This window comes from Hylaeus volcanicus, chromosome 4 (genome assembly GCF_026283585.1).
Source record: "Hylaeus volcanicus isolate JK05 chromosome 4, UHH_iyHylVolc1.0_haploid, whole genome shotgun sequence".
NCBI lineage: Eukaryota > Metazoa > Arthropoda > Insecta > Hymenoptera > Colletidae > Hylaeus > Hylaeus volcanicus.
Genome location: NC_071979.1, coordinates 8,781,218 through 8,796,508, shown reverse-complemented (window position 1 = coordinate 8,796,508; position 15,291 = coordinate 8,781,218). Strand labels below are relative to the sequence as shown.

Below are 15,291 nucleotides of genomic sequence, written 5' to 3'. Positions count from 1 at the left end.
GCTCAAGTGATTTTCTCCAAGGGATTTAATCCTCGAAGAGTAACGGTGGGTGTTGAGGATCCAGTGGTTAGGTTACATTGATTTTGAGGAAGTGATAGGCGGTAGCAAAAAATTACGTAAAACATTAAACAGAGTAGAATTTAATATGGGACTTATTTTCACTTTGCTTTTACATTCTGAAGAGGTCGTTGCTCCTATATGTAACAATATACAATATATAGTAAGGGGTGCCTTCACCCTTAAAACCATTTTTGAACCAAACTGGAAGGGGGTACTGCAATTAGGCTCCTATGAACTCTGTTTCCCCAAAAATTCAAATTTTTCGGCGCGTATCATTGATAAATTCCCCTTAGTGAACAGTCACCATGCAAATTGGAGTAGTTACGGTACATCACGTGTTCTTATTTATCGTCTGGGCAAGAGCTCCACCCAAATTGGTACGACAGTCTAATCCCCTGGTCGAGCGGTGTCGATGACCCTTTCCTGTTGTCAAGGCCGAGCAATCGAGCATAAACTTGTTCGTGACGTCATCATGAGATAAGAGTTTCGTTATCTGGGACACGAGGGGAGGTGGCACGCGAGACAATTCCCGACAATACTTTCATCCTGCCAGCGATCGTCTCGTCCCGACGCGTCATCATGTCGAGGTTAGCGATAAATAAACACGTTATCACGATTGGTTTGACGTGCGTTCACATCCGGTCCAATACCCTCGAAGATAATCGCGAAACGATTCTTACCTGCCAGTTCCAAATTGTCGATATTGTTTGGTATCATTGAACGTCGTTCACCGTGAAATTCACAATATTTACGTCGACGGTATCGATCAGGCATTCCTCGAAGAGTCTGAAAGAAACGGATCGAAATCGGATACCAAGGCAATGGAGACGGTGGTTGGGCGCCTTTGAGGCTTTTCTTCTTAGAGAAATTATTATACGTGTTATTTTATTGGGTTTGGTATATGGAATCGTTGGACTAAGTTGTGACTTCTATCTTAGTTGCTTAGGTGGTTTGGATGGTATTGTGGGTTTCGTATTGGAATAAACGTGGACACGTAGGAATAAGTTCACTTTTTAAAATTGAAACGAGAGAATATACGTGGGAAAATGAATCCTCTGCAACGTTTTATCAACGTGTGAAACGTTGGCTCCAACTTTTCTAAATTTTTAGTATTTCGTTAAATTATTCAAGGCTAATAATGTCAATAGATTTTTAAAAACTTTGCAAGGGATCCATGAATGAAAAACTTTAAATATAATAGTAAAGCTAAGCAAAAGGGTGGGATAGTTCGTGACCCACCTAATTGGACCTTCTAGTTTGTGGTTTAACCAAAGCTCCAAAATTCAAACTGTCGATTCGTTCGCGCCCAATACGCGTATTACGATCCGCGTAAGCGATCGAGCAGTCGGCCAGCGCACCTTATCACTGCTCCGAATGATATCTGAGCGAGGGATCGATACACAGGAGTGGGACAGTGCGCGCCCGTGGCCTAGTTACTCCCTGACTGACACTCTCGCATCTGCCGCGACGCGAGTGGCCACCAGTCTGTCGCGATCGAACGCAACTCGCGCCTGTTGATCGCAGCGTGATCCAACGTCGCGACCGTTATTCGCCTGATCGAATCGTCCCTAGACGCCATGGATCCACGGGAGCCGCACGAGTTGACCGTCGATTTCATCGAGACGGAGTTGATACCAGAAATGGTGCACGCTCGTTGCTTCTGCGAGCCGAATTCGCGCGAATTCGTCGAGTTCGAGTCGGCCACGGTTCGCGTCGTGGAGCTGAGCCGCACCAGCGAGATTTATCGCGTGGAAACGGTCATCAGGTTCTCTGGGGAACCACGTGGCTACCCGCTGCTGGTGAAGATGCTCCCCGAAGACGCCAATCGGCCTGGAACGGCGTTCGACGCTTACCAAAACGAGGAGATGTTCTACTCGAAGATGACCCAGAAGTACGGATCGGATCTGGCGCCCAGGTGCTACCTGGCCGATTTAGGTCGATTCGAGAGACCTGTTGTCGTGCTGGACGACCTGGAGGCGGTTGGTTACGCGCAGGCGGACGGAGATCTGGACGAGGATCAGTTGAGGCTGTGCGTGAGAGTTTTGGGAAAGTTCCACGGCAGGGGGCTCAGGCTCAAGGCCACGGAGCCTGAGATCTTCAGGGAGTTCGAGGCCAAGATGCTGGAGGTCACGCTCGCGGAGGATTTAATGACTCAGTACGAGAAGAGGTCCTCCAGGTAATCTGGTGCTTATTTATGCTTTGGGTGATGATGTTGTGAGAGGGTTGGAGGGAATAGTGGACTCTCTTTTATGGAAGGTTTTAGGAGAAATGTGGGATGTTTGTTTAGGATTTATGTACTCTTTATAATGTCGAGATAGTTTGTTGGAAGCAGTAGTTTACTCTCCAATTTTTGATCCTGTTGGAGTTGAGAGGTCCTGGTGTTGTGGGAGGGTTGGATGTTTCGGGTGAGCTGTAAGGGATGTCAGACACCTACTGTTGTGGAATGTTTATGGAGTGGACACTGAACTTCGCTATTGTATCTCTATCCCTCAGTTATTTCTCTGAAGTGCTTGTGGCTGCTAACATTCCTCAGTGTACCAGAATAATGTTCTCATTCACCTCATAAAACACTTGATATTCATGAATACTTGTCTCCCCTTTCTTATCCAGTTCATTTCTCTTTACTTATCATTTGGTCATTATTTTTAGAAAAGAGGAATATCAATAAACCCACTCACAATCTGTTATCAAGCTATAAGACTATGTACACACATAAAGATAACTTAAGTCAGCGATATACACGTAACATTGTCGTTTTATGTTTTTATAACGCAGTACAATGTTCACTTTCAGGAGGTTTGGCACACTAAACAAGCGTCTTTAATTTCAGACAACAGCTAAGTCTTATACCTTTCATTTTTTCCTACTTGTCATAACTATTTTCTTATTACTTTTCATTCATTTGCCCAATTTAATGAATTGTACATTTTTCTCACGCATTATTTGCCACTTCATTGAGTACATTTTGCAACCCATCGAAGCGAACCCGAAATTGAAAGTTGAAACGTATATTAATTGAACAGGAGAGGCAAGAGACTATCAGCTGTTATCTTAATTTGATGAATATCGTCAATTAATCTTGCATGTAAACACCGTACAATGAAATGAATCGAATATCTTTTTCCGTGTTTGCAATCTGAGGCTTCAAAATTCATTTTACTTACAAAAAGATGGGGTAAACGTTACGTAACGATACATAGAAATAAATGTCTGAACAGAGTGGGTTACACTAAGTAAACCGACTAATTACTCGTTCAGCAAAAGTCAGTTATCCATTGATTCACTAAAAGGCATGAAAACGAGAGATGTTATACGAGTATTTAAATTACAAGGGCACGCGACACGTGAAAATCATCGCAATGAACACGTTGGACGGGTTCATTGGTACACTGACACACGTCAACACGATGTTACTACTATAGTTAGACATTGTTCGATGACTTCGAGTAGATCTTTCTATAGTTATCTAACAAAAATTGTTTTATTCGAAAAGTCCGTCTGGATAATCACTAGTCTTCAGGAAACTATTATTTTTAGTTTTAGAATATTAATAATGTTAGTAAACTTGTACCAATTTGTTTATTAATTTGTTTATGCGAAGATAAAATAAATATTCATCGCAGTTGTGTACCTGTGACATTTGCCAACCACGAGAATCAATTGCACGCGTTGCATTACCACAAATGTGTTAATTAAATTGAAATACATTACGGTGTGACTAATTGTGAGCTCTATAAGGGATTTAGTTAGCTTTGCTGGATTCATTAACAAGTATCGTTAGATTATGAATGGAATTTTTCGTGACTCGATCCGTAATTAGTACCATAATCACATTGTGCTCGTAACAGTTTATTTTTGAATTCATACTGTTCATAAATTATGGATACATGCATCTGACTTTGTCTCAGATAAAAGTCGTACTGTTTCTGGTAGTCTTTCAGTTGATAAAATTAAATCTGGTTGAAGATGAGTTAAGAAAGTTAAAATTCTGAGAAGACATTTTTTAAATTGTTTAAAAATTTATATGTAATGGGACAGAATTAGAAATTTTAAGGTATTAAAATGAACGTCATGATTAACATGATTTATATTCAGATTAGAGATATTTGACATGTTGGACGTATCGAAAAAACTCAAGATTAACAATCGTAGATTGCATCCTCGCCTTTACTTAGAAAGATAAGAACTCGCGTTTTCATCGAACAGAATCAATGTACATATTACGTTCGTCATATTGAACGTTGGGCGTGAATCAGTGCAAGTCACTTTCTCACCTTTTACGTTAAAAATGTGTATCATTGTTCTCTTCCTGTTGTTACACTCATATCTTTGTCTTTAGTTTGTATTTTTTTCTTTCATTGCAACTTCTATTACAACAACAAATCAGATCATCGCAGACGCTAATCATGTTAATCATGTTCATTTAGCTCGACAAAGTGATACAATAAATTTTTATCTTCCGAACTCAAGGTTAGGTTAATAACAGTGTATTTCTTGACCATGTTTTTACATCCAACGTGTATGTGTTTATTGTTATCTTGATAAATTCATTTCTTTTTGTTTTCACCTGATAATGAATTTCTTTTATACGTTCGAACTGGCAGATTTAAACCATTGTAACGATTTCGTAGTAAATAATATATAAACAGTCTTTATACTCAAGCTTCTGTAATGATACATTACAAATTCAATGTACCGTGTATGATTCAATGAATAATCAATTTCAATATTAAATTTATTTCGATAACCAAAGGAGTAATTAAATTTCTTGAAATTGTCTGAAATGTAACATATTTATTTTAAATTATCAATAAGAAATGAGAGTGTTGGATATAGTGCTCTGATTTTTATCAAGAAAAAATTCTCGAACCTTTCGTGGCCTCTCACGCTTAAATTTCGCATCAAGAAAGTTCTACGCTTCCATGGTAATACGTTTTCCTTTCGGTAAACTCCACGACCATACTCCGATAAAATGTTTTTGACAACTTAAAATCGCGGAGGAACGTTTCCAGCGATTACGAAGGATAACAGAGGGAGAGGAAGATACATCACATGGAGTCTTCCTGATTCCAGTTAAGTATCACTAACTCCGGCTAGTAATTCCAGTTAAGGATTGAATAAACAGCATTCCACGTTTCGCGGGACGTACGTTCGCTGGGAGTTAAATTAGTGTTACGACGGGAGGATTAACCGTTACGAGATAAAATGAACTCGAAACGTCGCGAACGACAGAAATTGTTCGCTTTTAAGGGAAGTTTCTCGTTAAATATTGCTCCCGAAAGTAGACGATATTTAATCTATTCACCTCACGTAAACGATCGATTTCATTCTGTGTATTAGGAGTAGAAATTACTTAAAAGGAAAACACTACGCAAGAAGTGCTGAGATAGGTGGTTTCACTCAATAAAAATTGATAACAAAAATTGTGTGCTCCAAAGTTGACGATCAAAAGCTGATACGATGGTCGTTGATAAGACGATTAAGAATTTCTTTGATTTTTTTAATTCAGACAATCCTACTATTTTATTGGAATTTTTTACATCTTTATTTTCTAGAAACCTCGTATTACAAGTACTGTTTATTGAAGATGATCACGGAATCCATTTACATTAAAGCAATTCACATGCAATGTTGAATCGTACTTTTTACCAGTTTAAAAATATTTGAAATAGAGTCAATAATTAAATTACGAAAAGTGGTAGTATCGAGCCTACCGTACAGTGTGTTCAACTGTATTATAATTCAATGCTTTACAATCGTGTCAGCGTATGACGCTTGGCGTTAAGCGTTTAGAATTACGTTTCAGTAATTTGGGCTTTATTGGTGTCGATATCCATAGTATTGCTACTTCCATTCGAGCGGAATAATCGTCGCACAATCGAAACGGACCGTATCCCAAATTGATTGGGCCTCGAGTATCAACAGATTGACGCCAATCAATTGATTGTCGGTTTGTTAGAAAATCTGCGCACAATAACGCGATCGTTTAATTTTCAAGCATCGACAGATCCTGACAAAGAGCAAATTTGTGTTAAACGATTTCGAAACAATCGTGTCTCGCGGTGAAAAGTAGAACAATACTCGTTGCTGTCATACATGCATAGTTTTTTTTTTTTTAAATTCCACCATTGATTCTTCTTGTCTGACATTGTGAACGTAAAAGAAAAATCTTCATTATTTTATATTTTCTGTCCTGTTGTTTACATGTCATAAAATAATTTCTTCATTATATTCTCTGCTTTTCGAACTTTCTTATAATATTATTCTACATTTAGATTTCACTCCAGACCTTCCTCAAGAATAAATTAAAAACACTATCCATACTTAATTTTCTCAATTTGTCCTGATTTCTGCAGATCTATATTACCTGAAATATAATTAACTACGAAGACCCACAAGTAGTATCGAATGGTTTAATTAGTAAACGATATTAACCCAGATTATATTCCATAAATATTTCACCTCGACCAATTTAGCTACAACCCAAATCCTTTCAAGGTATCGAGCCTAATCAAGCGCAAAATCAGCTGAAATAAAAAATCTTGGTCGGAATGAAATTCTAAATCCTTCAGGACCCGAACCGTAACTAGGTCAAACAAATGCATGCGCCAGACTGTACCATACCGCTTTAAATTGGATTTATATCCCAGAAGCAATCAAAAGCATTATTAATTCACGGTATCTCGTTTGCAGGATGATGGACACCCTGGAATCGATGCCGGATTCGAGGCTGGCCGAGAAGGTGAGAAGGAAGCTGAATAAGAGCCCGATGGAGATGGTGAAGAGCATCGCGTCGGAGGTTAACGAGGTCTCGACGATCTGCCACGGTCATTTTTCACACGATAATCTCCTGTTCAAATACCAGAACGGGAAACCCGTCGACGTAAAGGTGATCGACTGGCAAACAATGAGGTACTGCTCGCCAGCCGTCGATCTTGGGCCCATTCTGCTGTACAACATGAAGCGTGAAAATGGTCCGACGGAGCTCCACGAGATTCTAGCCCACTACGCCGAGACCGTGAAATCTGAATATCCAGAGATATCCATCGAGAGATTGACGGAGGACATCGTCGACAAGTTCCTCTTCGCGTGCCTTATCTTGTCCTTCCAGGAGCACATCAGCGACGAGGAATTCAAGCAAATTATTTCACACGTGGAGCGATTGAACATCTTTGATTAAGGGATTCCGTTCGACGTCGCTCGCACGTTTGTTCTGTTATGGTTGTGACACCAAGACTGAGGCTTTTTTTTTTACGAAATTAGTTGGACGTTGAGAGAAACTTTTTACGTTCTGTGTTCGCTGTTTATATGACGCACGAAGCAAATGCAGATTTAATAAAATTACCGTGTAGCAATGTTTTGTATCGTTTTGTAGATTGCAGTTTCAAGATGGAAGGATCCTTTTGGGGATGTAGCTGCGTGTTTGGAGGGGAAAGGTTGTTTGTAGATGGTTTTTTTTTTTGACGAGAACGATAGGATCGTTGCAATGGGAGACGATATAGTTAGATTCATGTTGGATATTAATTCATCGACTGCTATAGTATAATCTTATGACTATGGTAAATTATGTAAAAACCTTCTCCATGAAAAAATACATATATGTGCCAAGTTTCGCGTTCATCGGTGAAACCAAGTCTATCAATCATATACAAAATATACAAACATCAATTTTTATATATATAGATGAGATCATTTCAGACTCAGGAAATATATTAAATACAAGCCATTTCTATAAGGTTTCGCTCGTTTCTTTCGATAGTTATGAAAGAAGTTTCGATTAATAAACGTTGAATTTCACTTTACCAATTTCAAATCGTAAAACTTCTTCTCTATGCAATTTTTATTTATTTATCTAATATAAAAGGACTGAGTCACAGTCACTAACCTTTCCATAAAGGTTGAATCACTCGATAGATAATTTGGTTTCCCCCCAACAGTCTAAAAATGAATAATGAATATTTCGATTATCAGGTTGTTATCAACTCCAAGGATTACTTCGACGTTTCCAAATAATTTCATTCGATTGTTCAGCAGTTAACGAGCGAACAGCAAGGTTAAAATGTAGATCATCGAAGAATGGTCCATGCTGTCGTTCCTGGCGCCTCGCAGCTGTTACTGCTAAGAATGAAATCGGCGTTGCTCTGAGAAATGCAACGAAACTTTGCTTCGAATAATGTTGCGGATGAAAAATGTAGTTCCAGCTCAGTGTTTCGGACACGGATTTATGTACATACGTTACGTTCCCGCGTGGCACGGTTGGCACATTCGTTACCTGGGATCAAACCTTCAGTTTTCCTCTTCCTCGCGTCGAGACTCCTAGGAATAATCCTAGCCAGTGCATGAAGACTTCTTGTACAATCGACGTCAAGATTTACTGCTCCACGATCTCATCTTGGAAAATAAAATTGGGATAATAAAGTGACATGCTTGTTAATTGGGAAATTTTTAGAGATTGAACCATAAGGGTTGAAAACGTTTTGTCTACTTTACAAAGACTGAAATAAAATTGAATTCAGACACTGAAAATAGACAGGAAATATTTGAATTTCTTGTAGAGTATTAAATATCATTTTAAACAACCCCTGAATACTATGAAGAGGACTGAACGTAAGGTAAGGTTTGAACTAAGGGTTGAAAACGTTTCATCTAGCTATCACAGACTAACCGACAGCTTAAGAATAAAATTGAATCGAGACACTGAAAATAGGTAGGAAATGGAGTTAAGATGTAGTTTGTGCTCGCTCGTAGAGCAATTATTAATCGAATCACTCACGTTCGCCACTCTTCGGTGGGACAATCCCATCGCTCCTGATGGAGTGTCTTTCAATCGCGCGATGCCAATTTTCTGTTCGCGGGCGAAGGTTTAGGCTTCTATTCTGGAACGAATTAAACATGCACAGCTGTCGGTGCAGATTTCGAACAAGGGATCGTGAATTTTGCACGGCAGCCAAGCACCCATTTTCGAGAGAATTAACAACGCACAGCCGTCAGGTGGCACGAAACGTATCGCGAACTTTCACGCTGGAAACTGCTACACGCTGATACTAGCGCTGATCGCTAATTTTAGCTGTTGCGTCGCTATGAAAGGTGGAAATTGGTAATAAAAAAATATTGGCTTCCTTGAGCGGAAGATTTTCGAGAAGTTAAACATCTTTTGACAACATTCTCAAAGATTCAATCGAAACAATTATCGTCTGCCATTTATTCGTAAAAGAATGGTAAACCTTGTTCCTCTTTTTCCCACCCTTATAATAGCCACTCACCCTCCTCTGGAGTCGTTTCTTGCGTCGGTTCAACTTCTTCGGGTTCTGGAGCCTCGACTACGATCTCTGGAGATGGAGGTGGCGGAGGTGGAGCCTGCTGTTCTGGTTGACGTCGTCTCGACAGGCTCGCCCGTATCGCCACCGCCCCTTGCTTTACGTACAACGCGGAGTAAACGAGGAAAGCCACCACCAGTATAATAAGGATGGCGAACAGCATGCGGCGAGGGCCGCATTTCGACTTCCTCACGGCTTTTAGGGCTGGTGTGCACTTCGACACGACTTTCTTAGCCGATACTTGACACTCCAGGCTGTTCTGCGACTGTCTGCCGGTTCCATTGCAATCGCAAAGGGCCCACGCCGCGGTCAAACCCATTCACAATTTCGAAATTTTGACGGTTTTGTGGCCGAGACCTTCCTGCCAAACAGTGACGCGCGACTCTGTGATTTCGACTCTGTACGAGAATCGATCGTCGGACTTTTCGTGGCCTTTGACGTGAATGTTTTGTGTACAGAGTGATGCTAGGTGGGAACAATTTGTTTGGAATGATTGACGGTGGACGGTGACAAGGATGGGTTTGAATGGAAATTTTGTCTAGTTAAGGTAAGTGAAGCGCGAAGACTTTCTGAATTAAACTATATGCTACAGGCCCTTACGTAAAAATAACAGAATTGTGGAACCGCGTATCGTACATACTTGATTTTCTTTGTCACCTGCAAAGTAAAAGGAAAGAAATTCATAATACCTCCTGCAGACGTTGTTGTGCATCATCCAAGACAGCAGAAATATTCACGGTTGTCGCGATAAATGCGCCACTCTGTGGAGTATAGATCACCGATGACAAGGAACCCATTACTTTACTTGATAACCGTAATATATAATAAGATAGTAATTTTAATAACACAAACATTGTACCCACGCTACGAAAGGTGAATTCTTAAGGTGCTCTTCTAACATTAAATGAACACTCGTTATCGAGATATCGACATTTAATCGATCACATCACCAACCTTGCTCATCCATTTTTAGGAAACGAGACGTTCACCCCATGTGTGACAATTTGCAGAAATACGTTAAGATTAAAAATACACGAGTTATTTGATTAAATATTTGGAAGCCATCGCGAGCTTTTCCTCTGAGAAGAGATTCTCTTTTTGAAGCAGCTATCTCGATGAGATTTCGCGACAATTTAGTTTGGAGATACAGCTGTCTTGCAATCCATTGTTCTATAAGTATTTTGGAACATTTTCAGTTCTCGTGACCTTCTTGCTTGAAGATGTGCTTGCCCAAAGTTCATTGACCTACAATATTGCGGATAATTATAAATATATAAATGAATTATGAACATACAAAATTTAAATCTATACAAAAATATTTCATCTGGTTAATGGAAAATTCGTATATTCTCACGTAATTGAAAAAAAATTATTAATTTTTTCAATCTAATCCATTGACGTAGAAATAGGTGTAAAAGTGCAAGTTTCCCTTCTGCTGTGTTCATTTCAGATATTTGATCCAGATTCGATTTAGTTCTAAATAAATTTTCTTAAATAATTTATTTTTATATTTATTCTTTGCATTGTCATTCGAAATTCATGGAATACTCCAAGTCTGTGGAAAGGTTTCGAGGTGATTGCGACGGGATTAGAAATAGTCTGACATTTAGAACACATAAGACAGTCGATGTTCCTGTTACAAGAATAGAAATCATTTTTGGCACCTCGAACAAAGCAAAAATACAAAAACAAAATTTGTAAGTGATACGTTATTGAAGCTTAACTTGAAAGAAGTTCGAAAACACATTTTATTTGCCACTATTTCTATGAAAAATACTTTTTGGTAGCGGTAGTAATAATGATATAAAATAATATTGTAATAAAGGAGGAGTTTGAATAATTAATACGTAATTTCCAACAATCTCATTTATAATTACAAATGTTACAACTGCCCTTTTTAGGAAATTTTAGCAGTTGCGAATTAAAACATATTACCGAGTAAATGAAAGTTAAAGTGAATTCAAATATATTAAAAGCGAGCAACGTTATCAAGCTGCGTTTACAGGAACATGTTTACCGACGGAGTTATCGTTGCCCACTTTGCATCCCGCTATAGTGGGCCGTTTGTTGCAACGATACGTCGACTGCGACGCATCCGCATTAAAGTGTCAAATGTACAAGTACTTTATTACATAAAATAGATCTCAAGCTCAATATGCCGCGTTCAGTTATTATTAAATCCACGTTTCCGCGAAGACGTGGTGCAGTTAAGCGAGGCGTTTTGCCGCGCTATGCTAATTAATGGTTGGCGACAACTTATAAATATTCCAACTTTGGTATGGCTTCTCTGTTCTCGAGGGAATAACCGTAATGGAACATCAGTGATTAGCTGGTATGCATGATTCTGTAAATGAAACGAAAGGAAGATTATAGGGATACTTTGTCCATTAATTAATTGTAATACTTGTGTACTCTTCAATTTTGAAGGTAACGAGATTTTATATTTAGCTTTGATGTTTTTATTACAAAAAGCAGTCACATGTACTTAAAAAAAAAGGAATTAATATTATTCAAGAAGAGTGTATTTTGCTTTCTTCTACTAACCTATGACATTTGTAAAAAATTTGTTTGCTCATTGCAATAGGAACTACTTTTTCTTTACAGTACGATTTTGTAATTCATATTATGTTTCTAATAAGATTATGTAATGGCTGGTGTTGTTATTGAAACGATATGACTCAGGAAGAGTATGTTCTGTCTTACTCCACTCGCCTATGACATTTGTAAAAAATTTGTTTGCTCATTTCAATTGGAACTACTTCTTTTTTACAGTATCATTTTGTAATTCATATTATATTTCTAATAAGAACATGTAATAGCTGGTGTTGGTATGACCGAACCTTGTGTTGAATGAATGGCCTTTGAGTTACTTTCGACTCCGGTGAAATAATTGTGTGTCTGCGGTCGGCAACATGGTAGCAGAGTGCAAATTAGTCCTCGGGCGAAAATGAGTTTGACATGGCTCTGTTAGAATATCTGAAACTCGCGACTGTACCCTCTCGAATCGTTTGTAGTCGACGGTCCCGGAACTTCTAGATTGTGAACACAGTTGACGACTCCCTTATGGCTTATAGCTTATGGCTTCAACGTTTGCCTAATGCCATGAACTGAATCAGATGTTGGCATTCAGTTGATTGCGATTCAACAATCGTACCAAGCTGTTGTCTGTGCGAGGTTTCTCGTTGTTCGTCGACACCACCTTTCTTTGTTCTTTCTTCGTAGCTTTTAAGTTCTCGACACGGTTTTCACAACAGTTCCCGAATTCAACGTTAGTAGTTATTAAATACGTCTCGAAAACAATTTCGAACAAGGCAGGTAAAAGTTATACAGAGTTTCTCGAATAAAAGTAAAAAGTTACGTTTACTTTGAGATCTTACCAGAGCCTCGACCCACGGAACAGTCGTTTCCACCATATGACGTTCATCTCCGAACCGAATATTTTTCGTATGAATAATTTTTCCATATGTCCCGAAACTTTGACGGTAATCGCGTCTGTCGTTTTATAAGAATCGCTCCGCGGAAACTTTCTTTTATCATTCTTGTGCGTAGACCGCTCTCGTAAAGTTATAGCCACGTTTTATAGCACTCCCTGTATATACAACGTTTTTTATTTATTCATTGGACCGTGCGTCGCCCGAAGATCGATCAAATCGTACAATTTTTTGATCGAAACTCGAAAAACTTGGTTTTGAACACACCTGGGTACTTTTCATGTTACATGTACCTACACGTCGTTTCATTTCGCGGTTGTTTCGTTTTTTTATATTCAATCGGATTGTCTTGTTTCATTTTTAATAAATAATACATAAAAAATATATGATATATTACATGATATAACTATAGTTATGACTTGGAACACGTTCCTCGCTCTTCAAGGTTCTCGTTTAACGCGCATTACCGTCGAAACACGAAAAACATCTCACCGATGGGAACCAACTGTTTCTCGTGCGCCCTACTATTTTTACAGCTCGCTGTTTTGAAGTTCTTCACGAAACTAGCGTGAGCACGGCGAAAATAGTTTCGCTGAGCAGCAGCTTGCTTAACAGCAGACAGTGATGTTAGATGACTGGACCACCGAACAAGTTAAACGTTTTCTCTTCCTTATACTTCCGGTACCCTGATCTCAACTTCCACGCGAAAATTACCTACGGTGTATTCGGTATTCATATTCCAATTATTACTAGTTCGATATTTTAACAAATTCATTATGGTTGTAAATTCCTCTTTCAAAGGTGGGAATGGAAAACACAGGAGCAGAATCGGACCACGGTAGCTATTATTCAAAGTTTTTGCGTAAAAGAATGTGCCTGAAATATTTACAAAATCCTGACGCGTAAAATTCACCCCTGAAATTCACCACGTGTGCCCCACCAACTAAACAATGTTGTTTGGGATTTGTCTTCATTGAATGCGCGAACATTCCATTCCGCGAATAGCTTAGTCGTCTCGGATCCATTCCTGGAAACACGGTAAACACTTTTTTTTTTAAACCGTACGTGGAATTCCCCGCGACGCGCAGAACAATCTACGGTTCGAGTCCGACATTCTGCATTGTTTACCATAACACCGCTTACAAAGCTCCTCGCTTTCAACGTTCATTGCAATGAAGCATTCGTCACATAATTTTAGGTTACGGTTTGTAACAGCAGTTACGGTCCAACTCGTTTTTTATGAGAATGCATATTCCATTTGCATTTTATTTATATTTTATGTATACTTTCGCGTGCATACTGTCACGCATGCGTAATGAAGACGATTTAAAATTATAATTATTATTCTAATGAGAGTATTCTAGTTATATTTTATTTTCGTGTATGTTTATTCATGTGTGGAATTTCCATATATATTGAAAAATCGTTTGACGATCATGGGGAGGATACGTGTCGCGAGAAGTGTGGGTACGTATTGATGCTTCAACTCGATTCAGAGCAGGTTAGGATAATTTTTTATGTTAACGTTTACTGGTATTATTTCGTGCAAAATATCTTATCGAATAATAATTATAAACGTTCTTAAAGTAGTTTGAATAAATGAAGACTCTTCCATTAAAATGTAGTTTGACCTCAAGAGGAATAAGAATATTCTAGGAAAATGTATTTGAGTCCAAACGTACTAAAAATCTTTTATTTACTGTTCTGTTTGTTTCAGTCGTAGTTGACCACTTGGTTTCGACGACGATTTCGAAGGAACTTACGATAATGCGAGTAGGGGACTGTCGCAACGATTAACCGACCGTGCAGTGGTCAACCAGGCTCGAAAAAAAGCTACATAATAAAAGCCACCGCGAGGCGCGAGCACCGCTTAAGATAATATACTTTTGCATACAGATGGGCTTATTAAACAGAAATCCGCAGATGGAGGAACGCATAAAGCACTGTCTACGGCGTCCTTGTCTGATTAGGCATGCAACGCCGCGCCCCGTGCTTCTCGAGCTTTTGCTCTTTCGTTACGGTCGGGGGTTCAGCGATGTACGAAACGCGTAAGTAAAACGCTTCTCTGATTTCATCGCAACTCGCAGCACAATCGTATGGAGGTGGTTGGTCGATGATCTTATCACTAAATGGGTGTAAAACAAGGTGTATTTTTTATATCTAACAAAACGTGTTTCATTCTTGGATCGGACGAAGAATCTCAGATAAAGAAATGCAGTTCCCTAGTATTTAACGCGTTTACTGCCAGACAAATATTCTCGAAAATTTCTGCGTGGATTAAATATTATTTAGACTATTCAAGATTAATCGTACATTCATCGTGCTATTTATTTTTGTAACTTCATCGAAATTCATGATTTTCATTTAAATTTATTATCTTTGATGCTTGACTGTCAGAATTAATTTGGGTAATTATAGAGAACAGGTACATCCTCACCGATTTCGATGATTTTTCAATATGTTGTAGAAATCAACATTTTGAA

At 38.8% G+C, this 15,291-nt stretch overlaps 2 protein-coding genes and 2 long non-coding RNA genes across 7 annotated transcripts in view; 2 read left to right on the top strand and 2 right to left on the bottom strand.

The window, feature by feature from the left end:
- Positions 1–1,501: 1,501 nt before the first annotated feature.
- LOC128874720 (uncharacterized) lies at positions 1,502–7,365 on the top strand. The gene is made up of 2 exons (XM_054119732.1): positions 1,502–2,236; positions 6,754–7,365. Exons 1-2 carry the CDS (start codon positions 1,638–1,640, stop codon positions 7,238–7,240), a joined length of 1,086 nt encoding a protein of 361 aa, XP_053975707.1. The 5' UTR covers positions 1,502–1,637; the 3' UTR covers positions 7,241–7,365.
- Positions 7,366–7,832: 467 nt separating this feature from the next.
- LOC128874721 (uncharacterized) lies at positions 7,833–10,587 on the bottom strand. Its single transcript, XM_054119733.1, has 3 exons — positions 10,067–10,587; positions 9,324–9,738; positions 7,833–8,451 (listed from the first exon to the last, which is right to left on the bottom strand). Exons 2-3 carry the CDS (start codon positions 9,694–9,696, stop codon positions 8,432–8,434), a joined length of 393 nt encoding a protein of 130 aa, XP_053975708.1. The 5' UTR covers positions 9,697–9,738; positions 10,067–10,587; the 3' UTR covers positions 7,833–8,431.
- Positions 10,588–11,593: 1,006 nt separating this feature from the next.
- Positions 11,594–13,254, bottom strand: LOC128875320 (uncharacterized). Of its 2 annotated transcripts, XR_008456795.1 has the most exons (4): positions 12,755–13,254; positions 12,218–12,666; positions 11,922–12,089; positions 11,594–11,721 (listed from the first exon to the last, which is right to left on the bottom strand). It is a non-coding gene; the product is annotated as an uncharacterized LOC128875320 (long non-coding RNA). The 2 variants fall into 2 exon arrangements; XR_008456794.1 differs by having other exon boundaries at positions 12,218–13,254.
- The window catches only part of LOC128875319 (uncharacterized), a 21,622-nt gene continuing 17,997 nt past the window's right edge, over positions 11,667–15,291 (top strand). For all 3 annotated transcript variants that reach the window (XR_008456793.1, XR_008456792.1, XR_008456791.1), the window contains exons 1-2: positions 11,667–11,804; positions 14,526–14,856. This is a non-coding gene — a long non-coding RNA (uncharacterized LOC128875319). The remainder of the gene's footprint in view (positions 11,805–14,525; positions 14,857–15,291) is intronic.

Excerpts from the sequence above, each read along its gene's own strand:
- LOC128874720 (XM_054119732.1), top strand. The coding sequence starts at position 1,638 with ATGGATCCACGGGAGCCGCACGAGTTGACCGTCGATTTCATCGAGACG. Across the intron at positions 2,237-6,753 it reads TACGAGAAGAGGTCCTCCAG|GATGATGGACACCCTGGAAT; the intron begins GTAATCTGGTGC and ends TCTCGTTTGCAG.
- LOC128874721 (XM_054119733.1), bottom strand. The coding sequence starts at position 9,696 with ATGGGTTTGACCGCGGCGTGGGCCCTTTGCGATTGCAATGGAACCGGC. Across the intron at positions 8,452-9,323 it reads AGAAACGACTCCAGAGGAGG|ATGAGATCGTGGAGCAGTAA; the intron begins GTGAGTGGCTAT and ends TTATTTTCCAAG.